The 17,903-nt window shown below is 44.9% G+C and overlaps 2 protein-coding genes across 10 annotated transcripts in view; one reads left to right on the top strand and one right to left on the bottom strand.

Moving 5' to 3' along the window:
- Positions 1–12,418, top strand: part of TDRD12 (tudor domain containing 12) — a 66,808-nt gene extending 54,390 nt beyond the window's left edge. For 5 of the 9 annotated variants that reach the window (XM_053270868.1, XM_053270867.1, XM_053270873.1 and 2 more), the window contains 9 exons: positions 1,506–1,675; positions 2,590–2,762; positions 3,210–3,264; positions 4,095–4,196; positions 4,356–4,469; positions 4,557–4,710; positions 5,896–5,925; positions 6,369–6,494; positions 7,733–9,415. In XM_053270868.1, coding sequence (XP_053126843.1) covers positions 1,506–1,675; positions 2,590–2,762; positions 3,210–3,264; positions 4,095–4,196; positions 4,356–4,469; positions 4,557–4,710; positions 5,896–5,925; positions 6,369–6,494; positions 7,733–7,810 — 1,002 coding nt within the window. In that variant the 3' untranslated portion in view covers positions 7,811–9,415. Of the gene's footprint in view, positions 1–1,505; positions 1,676–2,589; positions 2,763–3,209; positions 3,265–4,094; positions 4,197–4,355; positions 4,470–4,556; positions 4,711–5,858; positions 5,926–6,368; positions 6,495–7,732; positions 9,416–10,461 lie in introns of those variants that run through there. The other 4 variants (XM_053270870.1, XM_053270872.1, XM_053270875.1 and 1 more) reach the window with 4 other exon arrangements.
- SLC7A9 (solute carrier family 7 member 9) overlaps positions 10,081–17,903 on the bottom strand; it is a 33,029-nt gene continuing 25,206 nt past the window's right edge. Inside the window, exons 10-12 of the mRNA XM_053270877.1 lie at positions 14,376–14,525; positions 13,518–13,692; positions 10,081–10,751 (exon numbers count right to left, since the gene is read on the bottom strand). Of these exons, the coding sequence (XP_053126852.1) occupies positions 10,687–10,751; positions 13,518–13,692; positions 14,376–14,525 (390 nt within the window). The 3' untranslated portion in view covers positions 10,081–10,686. The remainder of the gene's footprint in view (positions 10,752–13,517; positions 13,693–14,375; positions 14,526–17,903) is intronic.

The following is a 17,903-nucleotide window of genomic DNA, read 5'->3' as shown; positions in this document are numbered from 1 at the left end:
GTCATTGCCTCAACCTGGGACACCAGGGATAAATTAGGATCCAGAAACACCCCCAGACTGTGTACCTGTTCCTTCTGGGGGAGCATGACCCTATTCAGAACCAGCAAATCAAAATCGTCTCCTGAGTTTCGGCCCCACACAATAAGTACCTCCGTCTTATCTGGACTCAGCCTCAGTTTATCCCTCATTCAGCCTATCTCTGCCTCTGGGAGGTTATACCTTCTCCTGATGATGTTGACATGGAGAAATAGATTTGGGTGTCATCCACATACTAATAACACCCTGCACCCAACTTCCTGATGAGCTCTCCCAGCAGTTTCATGTATATGTTAAACAATATCGTAGACAATATGGAGCCCTGAGGGGACACCATATGAAAGTTCAGATTTTGAAGAACTGTCTCCAAGAGACACCATATGGATTCTGCCCATGAGGTAGGAGCGGAACTACCGCAAAGCAGTGCCTCCCACCCCCCAATCTCCTCAGCCATTCCAAAAGGATGCTATGGTCAATAGTATCGAAGGCCACCGAGAAATCCAAAAGGACCTACAGAGTCACACTCCCTCTGTCAATTCCCAATTGGAGATCATCCACCAGGCTGACCAAGGCAGTCTCCATCCCATAGCCTGCCTGAAAGCCAGTCTGAAATGGGTCTAGATAATCTTGACCAATACTTACCTCAAATGTCAACATTGTATCTACACTGTTAAACCTCTTGCCTTGGGATATACAAATCTAAGAACCATGAGAGGAACTATGCAGTGATTTTGAGGTTTCTAATATTAGACTTGAAATTGCCATCTTGTATTTAACAACCTAATTAATTAAAACAAATTATGATATCCCTTGAAGTGGTTCACTTGAGGCTTCTAAATCCAAAGTAAAGTTAATTCAACTATACAGTACAAATTTTGGAAAATCTTCCAGAACATCTGGCTTGCCAGTTTTTAGCTGACAGTTGTATAACACTTGTCACAATATACTTCGCTCAGCACACAGTTCTAATTTTATTGGTAATAATGCATTCATAGTTCACATATTAAACCAGCTGGAGATTTTGGCCCCTAGCTTCCCAACTAAGAAAGTGACCAAAGTGCATATTGTATAGTTAGGCATGTGCAAATAAGGGTGTGTGTGTGTGTGTGTCCATTTTGATCATGACAAGTTTGAGCTGTCCATGTTTTCGTACAGGTATCCACCTTGGGTAACACCCAATTAACTTGTTCCTCTGTTGTGACTCCCATATTCACTGGTGACATCGATGTCCAGTACAGTCCCAGTCAAGCTGGCCATAGCTAGAGGGTCATTCTGGGTGGTTGGCTGCTCCAGCAGTGGGTGGTGCAGAGTTGGGGAAGAATGGTAAGAAAAGCAGTTTAGTATTATGGCCATAACTAGGAAGGGGAAAGACAAGCTGTTGGGGAAAGGGTGCTATGGTGCAGCAAAAGGTAGAAGCTGCATAAGACGCTGTTACAGAAAACACTGTTTATTTGCATATTAAATTCCAGGTGCGGATCACCAGACTTCTAGATCTGAAAACGTCTATCAACGAATACAGTATTCGCACTGTGATTCTGTCTACTGGAATGGGAGTTGACAACCCAGAACACACACAAGAGCTCCAGAGGTTATTTAGAGAAGCTGAAGTAGCCCTTGAGAAAAAAGACTTACCTGCATTGTAAGTGATGCTCATTACTTGTTTGTTGCAGAAGTCCAGGCACTGATGCACCCCAAAAATAAGGTATTAGGAGAGTCCTTTGCCCCTAACTATGGCCCCAACTTTAAGAACTCCACTAATGTTCCTGGCACATTCACTCCACTCAGAGAAAGTCACTAACACCCCTAAATCCTGAAAGGCACATCAACACCAACAATGGTATTAATTTTTAGTACCATAAGGTTTTGGAACTCCAGATAATGCAATCCTTTTGCCTATATTATTATCTTAAAGTAACCCTGTCAGGTTCTAATTATAGTGCATACAAACCTTGTTTGTTTGTAATTTGTTTATAGAACTTCATTTGTTAAAAAGAAGAAACCAAGTTTCCTTTTTTAGAACTTGCTTCCTTGTTGAATGGTTTGAGCTCCAGAATCTTGTCCTCTTATGGAATGTCTGATTGTCTTTTGCTAGGACAGAAATTAACTGGGAAGAAAAGGCAACATTCCTAAATGAAGCCAATATCAGTTTCTTTTCTAAGGCTCATACTACATGATAAGCAAAGTTTTACGTTCTTTCCTATGTGATTTTATATTTTAACATAAAATTCTGGGGCACAGAAAGAATGCATAATCAAACTTAAAAATCAAATTCAAAATTACCCCTTCAAGCTACATTTTCACCCATGGAGAAAGACCTAATGTCTTAAAGAGCAGCTTTTAAGGATGGTGATTTTGACACACCCTGCTGTAGGGTTTTTAAAAAACTGATAATTACAGAACTCCATATAATGCTTTGAGCTTAAATCTTCTTTTTATTGGTTTAAAGACCGAGATTGCCCAGTGTCTGAACCACTGCGTATCAGACATGGAGAAGGCCAGATTCTTGGTTTCCTGTGAAGTTTACATTCCTCTTCGTGTTTCCCCCCCTCTTAGAATACATCCCATGAAGTGTGGAATAAGTGATCAGACCACGTCTGTTTCACAGAGCATCTTGGACCAAACCATGCTCAATTCAGAGAGCATCCAGGAACAAGTCACATCCAATATGCAGGGTACAAAAGAGAATGATTCTATTATCAATGATAGTGCTTTGCAAAATCCTTCTGGTAAGTTCTACTAATTCTGATCATAAATGAGCATTCTTTTGTGAAAAAGTAATAAACCTATTTTAAAGTTGGGTATTTTCTTCATGCAAGTCTGCAGTGGTACTATATAGCATTCTCTTAACCTTGTTGCCTGACATTCTGACTAAATTTACTAGAGGAAGTACTATTGAAATGTAGTAGGTCTTTAGAGTGAATCCTGAGTAGTAGTAATTTAGTCATGATGTTTGAGTCAGTCATTGGACCTAATTATTATATAAATGCAAGTTTTCTGGCATACATCAAACATACCCAGTATGGCGGTTCACTGAACTCCTGATGTGAACTGAATATAGCAATTCAATTGCTTTATTGACATAACTGGGATATATATATTTCTTGGTTGCATACACCAAATAAGTGTGTTCTTAGCACTGTCTAAACTGAACTTGTCTTATTCCTTAATTTTAGATGATGTGACCAAAAGTAGGGGAGCAGAAGAATCTCTTCAGCTATGTAATACATGGTACTAACATTTTATATAATTAGACTTACAGGCTGCCCTGTCCAAGGCTCAGGGTGGATTGCACTTGTTCTGCTACCTGGTTGTCCTCTATCCCTGGAATTAAACTGGCTTTTAATTCAAAAGCTGGTTTGAATTAAAATGTCTTAATTGCTTTGGGATGTACGGGTTTGGCCTTTAGCAAGCATCAAGGGGAAGAGAATTCCACAGTTGGGGGTCAGACTGAAAATGAATCTCGACAGGTTCTCATGAGTCTGACTTGCCATATGGATGATGTACTTAAGAGAGCATTTCTGTCAACCTTAACTATGTGTGATGGAACATACGGATGAAGGAGATGGTCTCTTAGGTATGCTGAGCCTGGGCGGCCGGATTGGCTTCCCAGACGATTACTAGCTCCGTCACGGTGCGGTTCAGGGGCCTCCTGGCCCCCAGAAGTCCCGGAAGGCACCGCTCGAGTGTGCGGTGCCTTTTGGGGAGCCTCCCGATGCCGGGAGGCTTACTTGTGAGTCCGTGCAGCACAGAGCCTTGCTACAAAGACACACGGTCATTTAACTCGCTTTTCAGGAGCTCTCGTGCCCCAAACCCGGGTTAAGCAGCGGGCTCCGTAAGCCAGCTTGCCACCGCCGGGAGCCCTGCAGCTCCTTTCGCTGCACACGAGCAGCAGGAATGGGCTGGGCTCCCTTCACCTGCTTCCTGCTACCTATGAGAATAGCTTCATAGTTCAAGCAGGTTCCCTTACGTATCCCACAAGCTATTTTTGCAAACAATTCTGTCTTGTTTTCTCTGTTCCCATCACCTAATGTTGACACTTTCCCCCCACATGGGTCAAGTCCCTCCACAGCAATCAGCCAGATGTTCCCAGGAGGCTCACAAGCAGATCATGATGGAGATCGCCATCTCCAGGTGCTTGCCTCGTCACCTGGTAATCAGAGGTATTTTGTTTCTGTTCCATTTTTGGTGTTGAAATTCATTTTATTGTGGGATTGAGCAATAGCATCTGTCATTAATAAACTAAAGTGCTACCAGGATATCTAAAATTTGTATAATTTTGAAATCAATACTATTATAACCACCATTTCAATAATTTTCAGCTTTTTCCCTTCAGTAAAATGGTTTGAAAAGCAAGGTTGCATTGTCATGAAGATAATATTACAAAATATTACCAACTATGACTGCAAATTTTTCACACACAGGATCACTTTCAGGTAAATTGAAAACGATGTTATCAATGTAAAGTCAAAGTATGCTGACTTTGTTACCTTTATAATCTTCTGTTTTAAAAACATATTCAGTGCTTGTGCAGGAGATAAATTTTATTTGGCTGACATGGAGTTGCAGGAAAACATTCTCAAAGAAAAGTCATCTTGCATACTTAAGAATGGAGAGCCCATGATCATAGCTGAAAAAGAGAAAAAAGAACCTTGGAGCAACTTGCTGAAACACAAAGTAAGCTGTAAATTCAAAAGCAGCTTCCATTGCCCCCACACCCCAGCCACAGGAAGACACAGGACACATTTCCATTTGGGTAAAAGGGGCCACAACTTTATTAAATAATCAAATTAGCAAACTGAGTGTGGAATAAACTCTACCCCCAACAGTGTGGGCCTATGAAAGGCCAGGTTCAGACATTTGTCCTTGCCCGTGCCTTGAATCGGTGACACACCCTGGCTCAAGGACAGAAGTAGTGCAATCCTGCTTCATCTCCATCATTGCCAACCCCAAAGGGTCAGGGCAACTTCTAGGGCTTCACACACCTCAAGCTGCTTAGCCTTTAAGGTCTGTGAAGCCCTGAAGCAGGTGTCATGGCGAATCAAAGTCCCCGAGCTGCGAAGCCTCTAAGGACCTTGAGGATTGCTGGTCTTGTGGTAGCAAGCATGACTTGTCCCCATAGCTAAGCAGGGTCCACCCTGGTTGCATATGAAAGGGAGACTAGAAGTGTGAGCACTGTAAGATCTTCCCCTCAGGGGATGGAGCCGCTCTGGGAAGAGCAGAAGGTTTCAAGTTCCCTCTCTGGCAGCATCTCCAAGAGAGGGCTGAGAGAGATTCCTGCCTGCAACCTTGGAGAAGCCGCAGCCAGTCTGTGAAGACAATACTGAGCTAGATGGACCAATGGTCTGACTCTGTATATGGCAGTTTCCTATGTTCCCTATGACCGATTGACCAGTCCACCCTTTCCAACTGCCCAAGGGTGCTCGCCGAGCTCTACACATCCGAGCTCGCCCTTCTACACATCCACCCAGCCCACACTGCACCTGCCCAGTTGTGACCTAAGACTAACTAGCACTAGGAAAGACAGAACGGAGCAGGCAAAACAACCCCCCAACACTGCCAATCAGCTGAGGGGCCAAAAATTCCTACTCGGCCTCCAAAGGGACAACCAGCAAAGCCCCTAGGGGATGGGAGGAAGGGGAAGCTGGTCTAGACGAACTGAAGAGGGGAAGCGAGGGACAGCGTCGAGAGTTCCTTGCAGCTGTTGCTAGGGGGGTGGGGGTGGGGCAAAGACCCATCCCCCAGCACAAGGCTGCAGGATGGGGCATTTCTTAGGGCATTGACATTGGATACTGAAGTTAACTGTTAACTGTTTCTATTAACAGAATCCTAATGTGTCTTTTGATTTTGATCACTTTGAAGATTCTGAGGAAAAAGGTCCTTTTCCTGCTGGTAAGCCATTAACTTTCATAAATTAGCAACTAGCAAAATGTCTGTCATTATGGCAGACATGATGCCAAAGAATCTCTCCAAACTGGATGAATAGGCAACAAAATATCAAATGTGGGTCATTGTAAAGAAGTGTAAAGTGATGTAGGTTGGGACAAAACGTCTCAACTATGTATGCATTGATGGGGCTGCATAATGAGAGGTAAACATATTCGGTGCTTGTACACTAAACATTCAGCCCTCTGTGCTTTGCAGTCTCACGGCATTTTTCTTCACCATTCTTTCCAACTTAGGATAGGAATGAATGGATATATTGCTGATATCTGCTTAGAGGGCTAAAACAGCATGTTTGAGACCGATAATCTCAGAGTGTGCTTTACATAATATGCTAGAATATTGAGAACTGACTTAGAAGTGTGTGTATAACATGATATTTCCTTAAATAGCCACAGCTCCTAAGAAAGTGCACCAGGTTGCTACGATGGCATATGAGGAAATGGAGGACTGCTCAGAAGACATCGATTCGGAGAGTGATGATTCATCTGACTCTTAGTTCTACTTTAGAATTGGAGGTTAGGATTCCATCTTTCAGCCCTTATTCACATAAGAACACCTACTTAGTGTGAATTTTTACCATGATTTTGAAAACACAGTTGACATAGGGCGGGGAAGCTTAAAAGTTTGGGCTGCAATCCTAAATACACTTACTTGGAAGTAAATTTCATTGAACCCAATTTGGATAGTTCAAAGTACATATGATCAAGATGGACATGTTTGTGGAAGACATTTAGGGAAATGCTCATATCTAAAAGTATGATTGTTAAATGAGCACATTTTGTAAGTGTGAAGGAAAACTGCTAGAAATTCCTTCTGTGTGGTTCACTGGAGTGTGTTTCACATAAAACAAAGCAAACTCTCAAGCCATCAGATAAAAATGGTCAGACATAGGAATCTGTTTGAAATGGTAGACTGCAAGGCTGGATCTAGGCTTTGTGATGTGTTTCAAAACAGTCCCGAGCCCCCTCCCTGTATTGATACCAAAAGGATGGCATGATGTCATTGTGCTGCCTGTTTCCCACTCCTCATTAGCCACTGTTTACAATTTTGACCATTTTGTATCACTAGATGTAAATGTGAAGATGAGATTGCTAAGCTTGCTTTTGGCAGCCTCACATCTATTGTAATATCTTAGTTTCTTTAAGGTATGCAGGGGCGGAGCCACCATTGGGCCAACGGGTTCAAAGAACCCGGGCCGGTGGCCAATCAGGGGCCGCAAGAGCGGCCCCGACACGCCCCCTGCGTCTGACGTCAGACGCGGGGGTGGTAGTTTAGCTCCTGAGCGGGGGCCGCGCAGACCCTTTGGGAGCTAAGACTGGCACTGCGTTTGCAACGCAGCCCAGGAGCAGCTCTACCTTGCAGGGAAGAGCCACTCCTGGGCTGCGCTGCAAACGCAGTGCCAGGCTTCATCTAACTGCTGAAGGGGCCGTGCGGCCCCTTCAGCAGTTAAGCTGCTTCTGATTCTGAACTCCCAGACCACACACCCCCGCGTCTGATGTCAGACGCGGGGGCGTGGCTATCCCTTGCGTCTGACATCAGACACGGGGCAGGGCTATTGGGGCACCTGCCGCAGCCGCACACAGGCCACCGGCGGGCTGGTACACCCCTGAAGATATGAATAAGGATTCACACAGTCCTTTGTGGTGATGCACAGAAAGTGGCACAATTATTATCTGTAAGATGCATTACAAACTGCAAAACTATGGCACTTGCTATAGAAGAGCAGTCTGTGAAGAAAGAAATTTGTTTTCAGATTCTGAGAACAAATACCAAGAGTGTCTCGTTGCTTCCTGCTGGATGCAGGTGCCCACCCTCCTTGGTCATCTCATGAAGAGCCCTGTGCTGTTCCACCAGCCTCTCCAGCATGAGGAAGGTGGGGATTCACTAAAATAGTTGACTGGCTTAAAACATATCCTTGATTGAGGAAAATGTTTCAAGCACTTTCTCCATGTTCTTGTTTCCAAGTTGAATGTGTTTTGTGTGGAATTGTAGAGCATCATTTGTGCAATCCAAACATCCCTTCCCCCCACCCCGCACCCCGAGCCAGCAGAAATAACTAAATTCTGCCTGAAACTACACGATGGAAAGCCATTAGATAATGGTAGGGTTATTACAGACACAGTATTTGTTACTCATGAATGACACCATAAACTGTAGAATGTTATTCTGACAACCTGGTTTTTGTAGTATGAACAGCTAGAGCAGGGATAGGCAATCTTGACTCTCCAGCTGCTGTTGTGGCTGGGCATTATGTGTTATGTAGCTAGGGATTATGGGAGTTGTAGTCCAACCACAACTGGGAAAGCCAAGGTTACTTGCCCCAAGCTAGAAACATGGTTTGGGGATAGTCAAAGTTAGGGATGTGCACAAACTGAGGTTTGGCCTTATCTGAACCAGTTCCACGGGGCAGTATCTTTTTTTTTTTTTTAAAGAGGTCCTTACCTGCTCTCTGCCACCACATGCAGATTCCTGCTTTGGCAGCACTTGTCCCAAGTACCCATGTGTGATGTTAGCATGCATGGCGTCCACGCCCTAAGGTTTGTGCAGAGGTTCAGCACTGAACTGGTTTGGATGAGGTTTGAACTGTTTTGGCGCCATGTGGAGGGGAGCAGATACAAGACACCATGTGCATGCTAGTGCTGCACGCGGGTACTTGGGACAAATGCCACCGCAGCAGGAAGCTGCATGTGGCGGTGGAGAGCAGGTATGGATCTACTCTCCTTTCGTTTAAAGATCCCTCTCTGCTCCCCGCGGTTCCGAACCAATTCGGACCTCATCCAAACCGGTTCGGTGCTGAACCTGTGCACGAACCTCCGCTCATGCACATCCCTAGTTCAGGTATACAGCTGCTTATCCTAGATAACAACTGAGCCAAACGAGCTCAGAGTTGATACCTAAGTCTGTTGCTGTTAACTCTAGGGCCAAGATAGATGCTGAGTAGGAGCACTAACAAAGTGCAACATAAAGCAACACTTTCCAGAGAGGTAGCGATCTTAGTCTGTTGCAGCAAAAACGGTGTGTCTTGTGGCACCTTTAAGACAGACTGACTGATGATAGCATGCGCGGGGGTTTTTTTGGCGGGGGGATAGAACCTTGAGGCACTGCAGCTTCAAAGTCAGTAGACTAGCTTTTCAGTTTGATTTGTCAGCAAGCACGTTTTCACACTAGCTGTGCAGGTTGGAGGTACTGTGTGCACTAATTCTACATGTCATCAAAGTGCCTACATCTGATTCTCTAGTTAAATGATTTCCACTCTGTGTTATCAGATTGGTGGCAGTACAGTTATTAGACAGTGGTTTGCTCCATAAAATGATTCAAAAATTGAATATTTCACTGTTCGCAAGTGTTACAAGAAATATGTTGGAAAGAGTTGAGATTTTCTTTTGTTACATGTTTGGAGTTTAAAACCTGAAGTGAATAAATTGCAGTGACATCAGTGTATGCTTGCTTCCTTTCAGTAAAAATGTGCAAAGAAGTCTAATTCTTGACTATGCAACTGTCATATCACTTTACCGTTTATTCACTACAGCATAACACTTGGTTTAATAGTACAACACATTAATTTAGACCAAAGGTCAAACTGAATGGTCCATAGCAGACATGTGCTACAGACTGCTAACAGGTTTTTTGTGAAAAATAATTGCCAAGGGATAGGGGGCTGCTTTTCCATTCTGTTGTTTGATTCAAAATTACCCTCCACCCACTTTTCAGATAAGAAAATATATGGTACCTATTTCTTTCTTCCTGCAAATCCAAAAGCAGATGGGAGACCGATATATGCATCTGCTGTGTAACATTTAGTTTGCATCTTAGTACACACCCATGCCATAATGTTCCACAGACACCCAGACTACTGTTGCATTTATTTATTTTTAACTATCATAAACATAACTGTGTTCAAAATACTTGGCTTTCCCATAATATGCCATGAAAAAAGTGTGCCTTAGTTTGTGCCTTAAACAAATAAAATGTGTTCTTCAACCCTGCTTGTTGGGAGTTATTAGAAACAATTTATTATATTACAGGGGTTCCCAAACTGGGAGCCTCCAGGAGTTGCTGAACTACAACTCCAGTGATCCCCAATAAATTGTACTTGGGGCTGTACCCCTCCTTCCCACTTCCTACAGGTCAAGGCAAGTCTGAAATTTCTATATTATGAAGCCAGGGTGGCCTGCCCCTAGGCCACATGACAGGTCACAAATAAACGTCCAAAAAACAATACGTCTTTAACACACCATGTCCACAATGTTATTCTGACAACCTGGTTTTTGTAGTTGGGCAGCAAGAGACTTGATCAGGAGCTTAGCCTGTGAACTTTGCCCCTTCCAGTATAGTACTTTCCTTAGACTTCTTCAATTTCAAAAGTAATAAATATTTTGAGTTACAGCTTCTGCCATCTTTTGATCATTTTTCTTTTCACCAGTCCTTGTCTGTCATTTCCTTTGAGAGTGTCTATTTTCTTCTTCCATGTTTGTTTTGCAGATAGATGGCACTGTAATTCTATCTGCACTGTTCTTTCAACTTGCTGCAGAAAAAGGAAGGTGTCCAGGTGGAGGTGGAAACATTTCCATTATAGTCAATTATATTTGAAAAGGCCCCAAGCCTCAAAATCCTTAGTCCATTATTAAGTCCATAACCACAGAAGATGCAGCGTGTCTGCAAAGCTGTTTTCATGATCCTGCCTTTTTAAGGATGAGGAAACAAACTTTATTCTGGAACTCCTTCTGGCGGGACAACTTCCAAAAGCATCTGAAGGTGCATTGTGATGGGCCCTGAAGTACACAAGTTACTATGTTTAGAGGTCTTTAGAAATTGATTTTGTAGTGTTGCTTTTTTCTTTTAGAGCTCCCTTTTGCACAAAGTTGCTCCTGGTTCACAGTTATATGCGCTTTTAAAAGTTTTCATTGCCAAATGTTTGGATAATTGTCCAGAAATTAGGCCAATCATTTTCTGCTGCTTGGAGCAGAGGACATCTCTGATTGAGTTAACCTTCCCACATGCTCCCAGGCAGGACTAACTGAAAATATTTCAAGCCTTAAGAGCCTGAGAGGGATAACTCCGCCCAGTTCTTTTAGTCCTGCTGCACTCCTAGGCAGATCTCCATAGTCTTCTCTTTACTTTTCTATATTCTACAAGCTATTGGCCTACTTTTTTACTACCTTGTCCCCGTTACTGCTAAGTGTCTCTTTCTCTAACTGCTCTTAAAAACAAAACAAAACAAACTTTGTTATTTTTTCCTCCCCCTTATCTCCCTATATGCCTATGGAGCGCTGCTGGGCTATCAAGCATATTGTTCTCCAGAGGAGAGGAAGCAGAACGGGCTTTCCACTGGCCACGAGAACTCCGGGCTCTCTGCCTCCTGCACTGCTGTCATTAACGGCCGTGCCCCACAAATGAGCAGAAATGGAGGACGCCGGACTGCGTCCTTCCCAGCTGGCTCGCAAGACTCTGAGCTCAACCAGAGTTCAGGAAGGAATGAAGATGGAGTGTGTGGGCCAGACATCCACCTCGCTCCCACTGCTGCCAAGGTCAGCGCAGCAAATGTGCACCATTACCATTTTGAGTTCCAACAGCTCCACAACTTTGGCAGGAATGTTGGGAGCTGCCACTACTCAAGTAATATAATAAAAGAGTACCAATATCAGAGTGGGGCATGGGGGGGGGATGCCTTTTGTGCCACGCTGGTTTTTAATCAAAGCACTGTGAATGTAGAAAAATGCACATATCTGATCCTCTGTTGCTCCAATTCATTGAAAGCTTACTTGCCTAGCCTAAAATGTACCTCAAATTAAAGGTTTAAAGGTGTGTACTGTTAAGATGCTATCTCAAATAGCTTATTCTAGTGATATGCAGAAATATCCATTATATGCTTAGCTAAACGAGGAGCTGGTGCTGTGAGCCAGAAGAGATGGAAGGGGTGGGGAGGGAGATACCTTTTTCAGGACTGGGGAGGTTGCACTCTCTCACACCCCGCCGGCACTGCAGTTTAAGAGTGGCAGGATGGCAGTGTCCCTCCCTGCTGCCCCATTGCCCACTTGGACTGGAAGTACTCGACATGCGTGCACACGTTGCACAATTCCAGTCTGAGGCGGCAACAGGGCGGCAGGGAGGTACGCTGCTGCCCCACCGGACTTTTTTAAACTGCAGCACCGGCAGGGGAAACGTGGCAGGGGTGGGTGGGTGTGTGCATCCTCCCCAGTCCTTAAAGTATCTCTCCCCCCCCCCTTCGAACTGGTTGAACCGCCGGTCTTTCGAACCTGTTCAGTGGCCTGTAAAACTGCCTCAGAACAGGTTCGTGCTCATTCCTATGAGCCACCTCTAACCACACTCATCTCACAGCCAGGAGGCTCTCCACTACAAGGTACATTGCATAGTATCTGGCCCAATGCTGAGCATACTCTGTATCTGTTTTTAGTGCAAATAAATGCCTTTCAAATCATTCTGCTTGCTCCCGGGGCGTAGCTATAATTGAGCGAAAGGGTTCAAAGAACACAGGCCCCCAGCTCCTGAGGGCCCTCTAGCTCCATCCCTCCCTATTTTCTTCATTATCTCCCTCACTCTGGGGGGCCGCCAGAGAGAGGGATGAACACGGGCCCCTTCTCCCCAAGCTACGCCCCTGCTTGCTCCTTTTTAAGAAGCTGACTGCTCTACTGCAGAGACTGAGCTATAATTTAGTAAGTGGAGACAAATGTCCGGGGGGGGCTGTATTGGCTCAGGGCACCACTGGCTCAGTCGCTGTTCCATCTCGACCCACCTGCTCATGCTTCCCTCACTCACTGGCCTGAGGCCATGGGCTCCTTACCAGAGGATTCATCTTGACTTCAAGCAAGGACTCCCATGGAAGATTTTGAGGTAGGTGTAGGGGGGCGGGGGCGGGAGAGACATACCGGCAGTATGAACAGGCAAATAAAATATTGTAGATGTATGAATATATGATGTGATTGCAGTAGGTATATATTTAATATTTTAAAATGTGAGCGTGTGATGATAGCTGTGTAGGAGCTAGAGAAAGGGCATGCCAAGAATGTGTTCCCGCCCTCAAAGTATCCCTTGCTGTTCTGCAGCAAGGACATGGGTGTGGGGAGGTAGGGACCCAGCTTCACTTTTCCTCCCAGAGCCAATCTTGCTGTTCTCCTGCTAGGCTACTTTGTCCTGGGCGCTTTCCAGATTAGGCCCTGCAACAGGATCACGTCAAATCTCTGAAGTGTGCTTCCACACTTACTGTGTTGTGACATCGCAGTCCCTACGCTGACAGCAGGGTGCCGTTCATATTTCTAATGCCTTGTTTCAAATTTAATCACTGCAAAATAGTGCTATAACGTATATTCGGTATTAAAAAGTTGCTGTTTTTTTGGGTTGTTTGCTATTTTTGTTTTGAATATGATTTGCCTGAACGGAAGCATTTTGCCGCTGTTGAGCGGCTAATCTGGAAAGTACCCTGGTGGCAGAACTCATCTAGGTGGCATGACTCGGTCCAGATTAGTTTGTCACAACCCATTCTTGTTTGATAGAAATTGCCAGTAAACATCCACACTTACTTGAGATCTTTTGAGCCCAACTGAATTTGAAGTGGATGAAAAGCACATAAAATAAAAGTCCACCAAGGATAAATAGGACACAGTACAAATAGGGAAGCTCAGGCTTGGTGATAATCGGAGCCAGGATCAATACAACAGAAACTAAGGTTACAATGACTGGGATGAAAATGGGAACCTGCAGGATAGAAAACGATGCAATAATTAGTCATGAGAAATTCAAGGACTGAATGGACAATGCCAGCAGGTCTGCTCATGTTTCCAAAGCTTGAACAAAAAGGATAGTTTGTTCGTACATCCTGCTTTTGCTCCAGTTGTCCTCATCATTGCTGGTTTTCACCACCATGCAAAAACATTGCTTTTCCAATACATTTGTCTGATGTTTCTTGGTTTTCCTACTCTTTTAATTGACTTCATCTTCTACCTTTTCTTTAACCATTTATTTTATTATGTAAGTCACCCTGAGTGTCTCCATATTACAGGCAGAAAAGCAGGATATAAATCTTTTAAATAAATGAATACTAAATACAAAATAATGTACAAAGTACTTTGTGGCGGGTTTGTTTGTGTGGGTGTTATAGTTGTTAGAATGTTGCAGAAAAGGAAACCCATCTTTTAAAGCTATCTGGGAAACTGATATGAGGGACCAGGAGAGGCCACTAACACTGCACAAAGTTGTGTTAATGCAAGAAGATTGTGTTTGCAAGTTTCCTGCAAAACATGATGAGGCGTGCTACAGGTTGCACACTTTGTGCATAAGCATAAACATGTTTGCAGCACTCTGAAAGTAAGCTCCAGACTCAGCACAAGTTGCTATCATAACAGCCCTGTGTAAGGGAAGCATTAGGGTGTGATACTTACCCGGATAGGCCTTTCCCATTCTTTCCTTGTAAAACGCATGACAATGAGTCCCAGCACAGTCAGACCATAGAATATCCAGACTGCAAAGCTAAAGTAATTGATCAGTGTATTGACATCTCCTGGGATAATATAAATAATGGTTATTGCACCCTGAAAGCAAACGAGATGGGGAGGGCATAAAAAGAAACACAGTTCAGTGTTAAGGGTACAGAGACACAAAGATTAATATGCTAATTAATGGTTAGTGTTAATGATTGTGCTGGGAAACCTCCTGTCAAACATGAGCTGTAATCAACATAAAGAAGAGTCTTTATCTCTCTGGCTGATTTGAAAAGGAGCATTGGTCACTCACCGTGAAGGCTTCTTCTAGCTGCTGTTGTGGAAGACATCTCGTGTGGGTTATCGTCCCGAGCTCGCTCCAGAGAGGCAGGACTATGTAAATAAGCTACCAAGCCTATAAAAGCCTCGGGAGGATAGCCCCTCCCAGTTTAAGTAGGCAAGCTAAGCTTCTAGAAAGGAAGAAGTACAAGTTGTAGTTAATACAGTTATCAGAATAGAAAAAGCGAGTCCCAGAAGCCTGTATGGTCCCGGGTGGGTCGAGATGTCTTCCACAACAGCCGCTAGAAGAAGCCTTCACGGTGAGTGACCAATGCTCCTTTCTCAGCTGCTGTGGGAAGACATCTCGTGTGGGACATGCCACAGCTGATAGACCCTGGGAGGGAGACATCCTGGCTACTGGGAAGGAAGAACGTGCTGGAGAACACGCCTGCCAAATGCAGCCTGAGAAGAGTGCAGCAAATCAATTTTATAATGTTTTGTGAAGGTCGATGGAGAGGACCAAGTAGCTGCCCGGCATATTTCCTCCCAAGGTGTGTTGGTAGAGAACGCCGCTGTTGTGGCTGCTGCTCTGGTGGAATGCGCTGTGATCCTCAAGGGTGTTGGCAGGTGTTGAACCTCACAAGCCAATACAATACATGCTCTAATCCAGCGGGCTAATGTGGCTGATGATACCCACTGGCCCATGGTGGAAGGCAAGTATGACACAAAAAGCGAGGCCTGCTCAACTTCGGCCCTCCTGCAGATGTTGGCCTACAACTCCCATAATCCCTGGCTATTGGCTACAGTGGCTGGGAATTATGGGAGTTGTAGTCCAAAAACAGCTGGGGGGCCTAAGTTGAGCAGGCCTGCTCTAAAGGCTTCAGTTCTGGATAGATAAGTTCTCAAACAGTGTCTCACATCCAACCTATGCCAGTCTTTTTCCTTGGGATGTGATTGCTTTGGGCAGAATGACGGTAATATCAAATTTTGCGATTTGCGGAAAATAGAAGCGACTTTAGGGAGCACTTAAGGATCTGGAATCAGAATAACTGAATCCGCCGAAAATATACAGAACTTGGGGTGAGCTGAAAGAGACTTGAGTTCTTAAATCCTTCTGGCTGAAGTAATCGCTACCAGAAAGGCCAATTTCATGGACAGAATGCATAAAGGAATGGAACATATGGGCTCAAAGGGAGGGGCGTGAAGCACCCTCAGCACCTTGTGAAGGTCCCACATCAGAAACCTGTGAACCACTGGTGGAGAAATAAGTGTAGCACCTCTCAGAAATATTTTCAAATTGGGGTGAGAAGATAGATTCTTTCCCTTGAATGATGCCAGGAGAGGGCTTATCGCTGCTGCATTGCGTTTGTGTTCGCGCTGCGACCTTTGTCCAAACCGTCCTGTAAGAATGCCATAAGTTCTGGCAAGGAACATTTGTTTGGAGATTGCTTACGTCTACCACACCAACGAAGGAATACGCTCCATGTGGATTGGTATATTTGGTTCGTTGACAACCGTCTAGATGCCAAAATAGTGTTCAGGACATTTGGTTCATATTCCTGGCGACTGAGGATGTTGTGCTCAGTCGCCAAGCAGCAAGCTTGAACCAGCTGGGATTGTGATGCAGAATTGGCCCCTGGCTGAGAAGATCGTCCGTGTCCGGAAGGAAGAAGGGACCGTCCACTGCAAGATGTAGAAACTCAGTAAACCATGGTCGGTGGGGCCAATACGGTGCAACCAACAGAACCTGTGCTTGCAACAGACGAATGCACCGCAACAGCCTGCTCAGGAGAGGAACCAGAGGAAAGGCGTACAACAGCCCTAGCAGCCACGGGGCTGACATGGCATCCATTGCTTCTGCCTGGTGATATGGGAATCGAGTGAAGAAGTGTGGTAGTTGGCTGTTGAGACTGTATGCAAAGAGATTTAGAAGTGGGCAACCCAGTTTCCTGGTGATTTTCCTGAATACTCTGGGACTGAGTTTCCACTCTGCTGGATGTAGTTCCTGACGACTCAACCAATCTGCTTGTACACTGAGCGATCCGCTGACATGGTGAGCTATTATTGATGCCAAATGGATCTCGGCCCACTGTAGCAAGTGCGTTGCCTCCTGGTGGAGTGCTTGAGACCTGGTTCCCCCCATCTGTTGACATGCGCTTTGGCTGTCATGTTGTCTGTACGGATTAGAATGTCCTTTCCCCGTATCAGAGGCTTGAAGGCCAATAGAGCCAAGCGAATGGCCCTCAGCTTGAGCCAATTCATGCTGTGTTTTCTCTCTTCCAAGGTCCAAGTGCCCTGAGCTGATTTGGACAAGCAGTGAGCCCCCCCAGCCGCGAAGGCTGGCATCTGTTGTTAAGATGATTCTGGGTGGATCTAGGAACGGTCTCCCCCTGTTCAGGTTGTGAGGAGTCAACCACCACCCCAGAGAATCCTGCACATGACGTGGCAGAGAGACCCTCCTGTGACTCTTGCTCGTGATGTCTTCCTGGAAGGGCAGTAAGAACCATTGTAAGGGGCGAAGGTGGAACAGCTTCCAGGGAACAGCTTCCAGAGTTGCCACCATCAGACCCAATAGATGGGAAAGGGTTCTGACTGGAATCTTTTGAAGCTAATACACTTCTTGTATTAGGCCCATGAGCTTCTGTTTGCGTTCCTCTGGAAGAAAAAGCTTGTCCTGTATCGTGTCGATGATGACCCCCAGGTGCTACAGTCAAGTAGCTGGAGATAGGTGACTTTTGGCTTCATTCACTATGAAGCCATGAGAGTCCAGGGCGTCCAAGGTGATGTTGATGTCCCTTTTTGGAGTCTCTTTTGACTGAACAAGAAGATCGTCCAAATAAAAGAACAGTCTGACCTTTTTAAGTCGAATGTGGGCTACCGGGGGGGGGGCATTATTTTTGTGAAAATCCTTGGCGCCAATGAAAGGCCGAAGGCCATTGCTGCATACTGGTAATGGTGCCCCTGGTAGCAAAAATGAAGCAGATGTCTGGATCGATGATGAATTGGCACATGGATGTAGGCCTCTGTCAAGTCGATGGATGACAATAGATCCCCATGATGTAGGTTCTCTGCAATAGAACGCAGAGTTTCCATGCAAAACTTTCTTTTCCGTACCCAGCGGTTGAGATACTTCAGATTTAATACTGCCCTGAAAGTACTGTCCCTTTTGGGCACAGTAAATAAGATTGAGTAAATTCCGCGACAAAGCTT

Source organism: Hemicordylus capensis, chromosome 9, assembly GCF_027244095.1.
Source record: "Hemicordylus capensis ecotype Gifberg chromosome 9, rHemCap1.1.pri, whole genome shotgun sequence".
NCBI lineage: Eukaryota > Metazoa > Chordata > Lepidosauria > Squamata > Cordylidae > Hemicordylus > Hemicordylus capensis.
The sequence above is the reverse complement of the archived record's forward strand: the minus strand, read 5'-3'. Positions and strand labels throughout refer to the sequence as shown.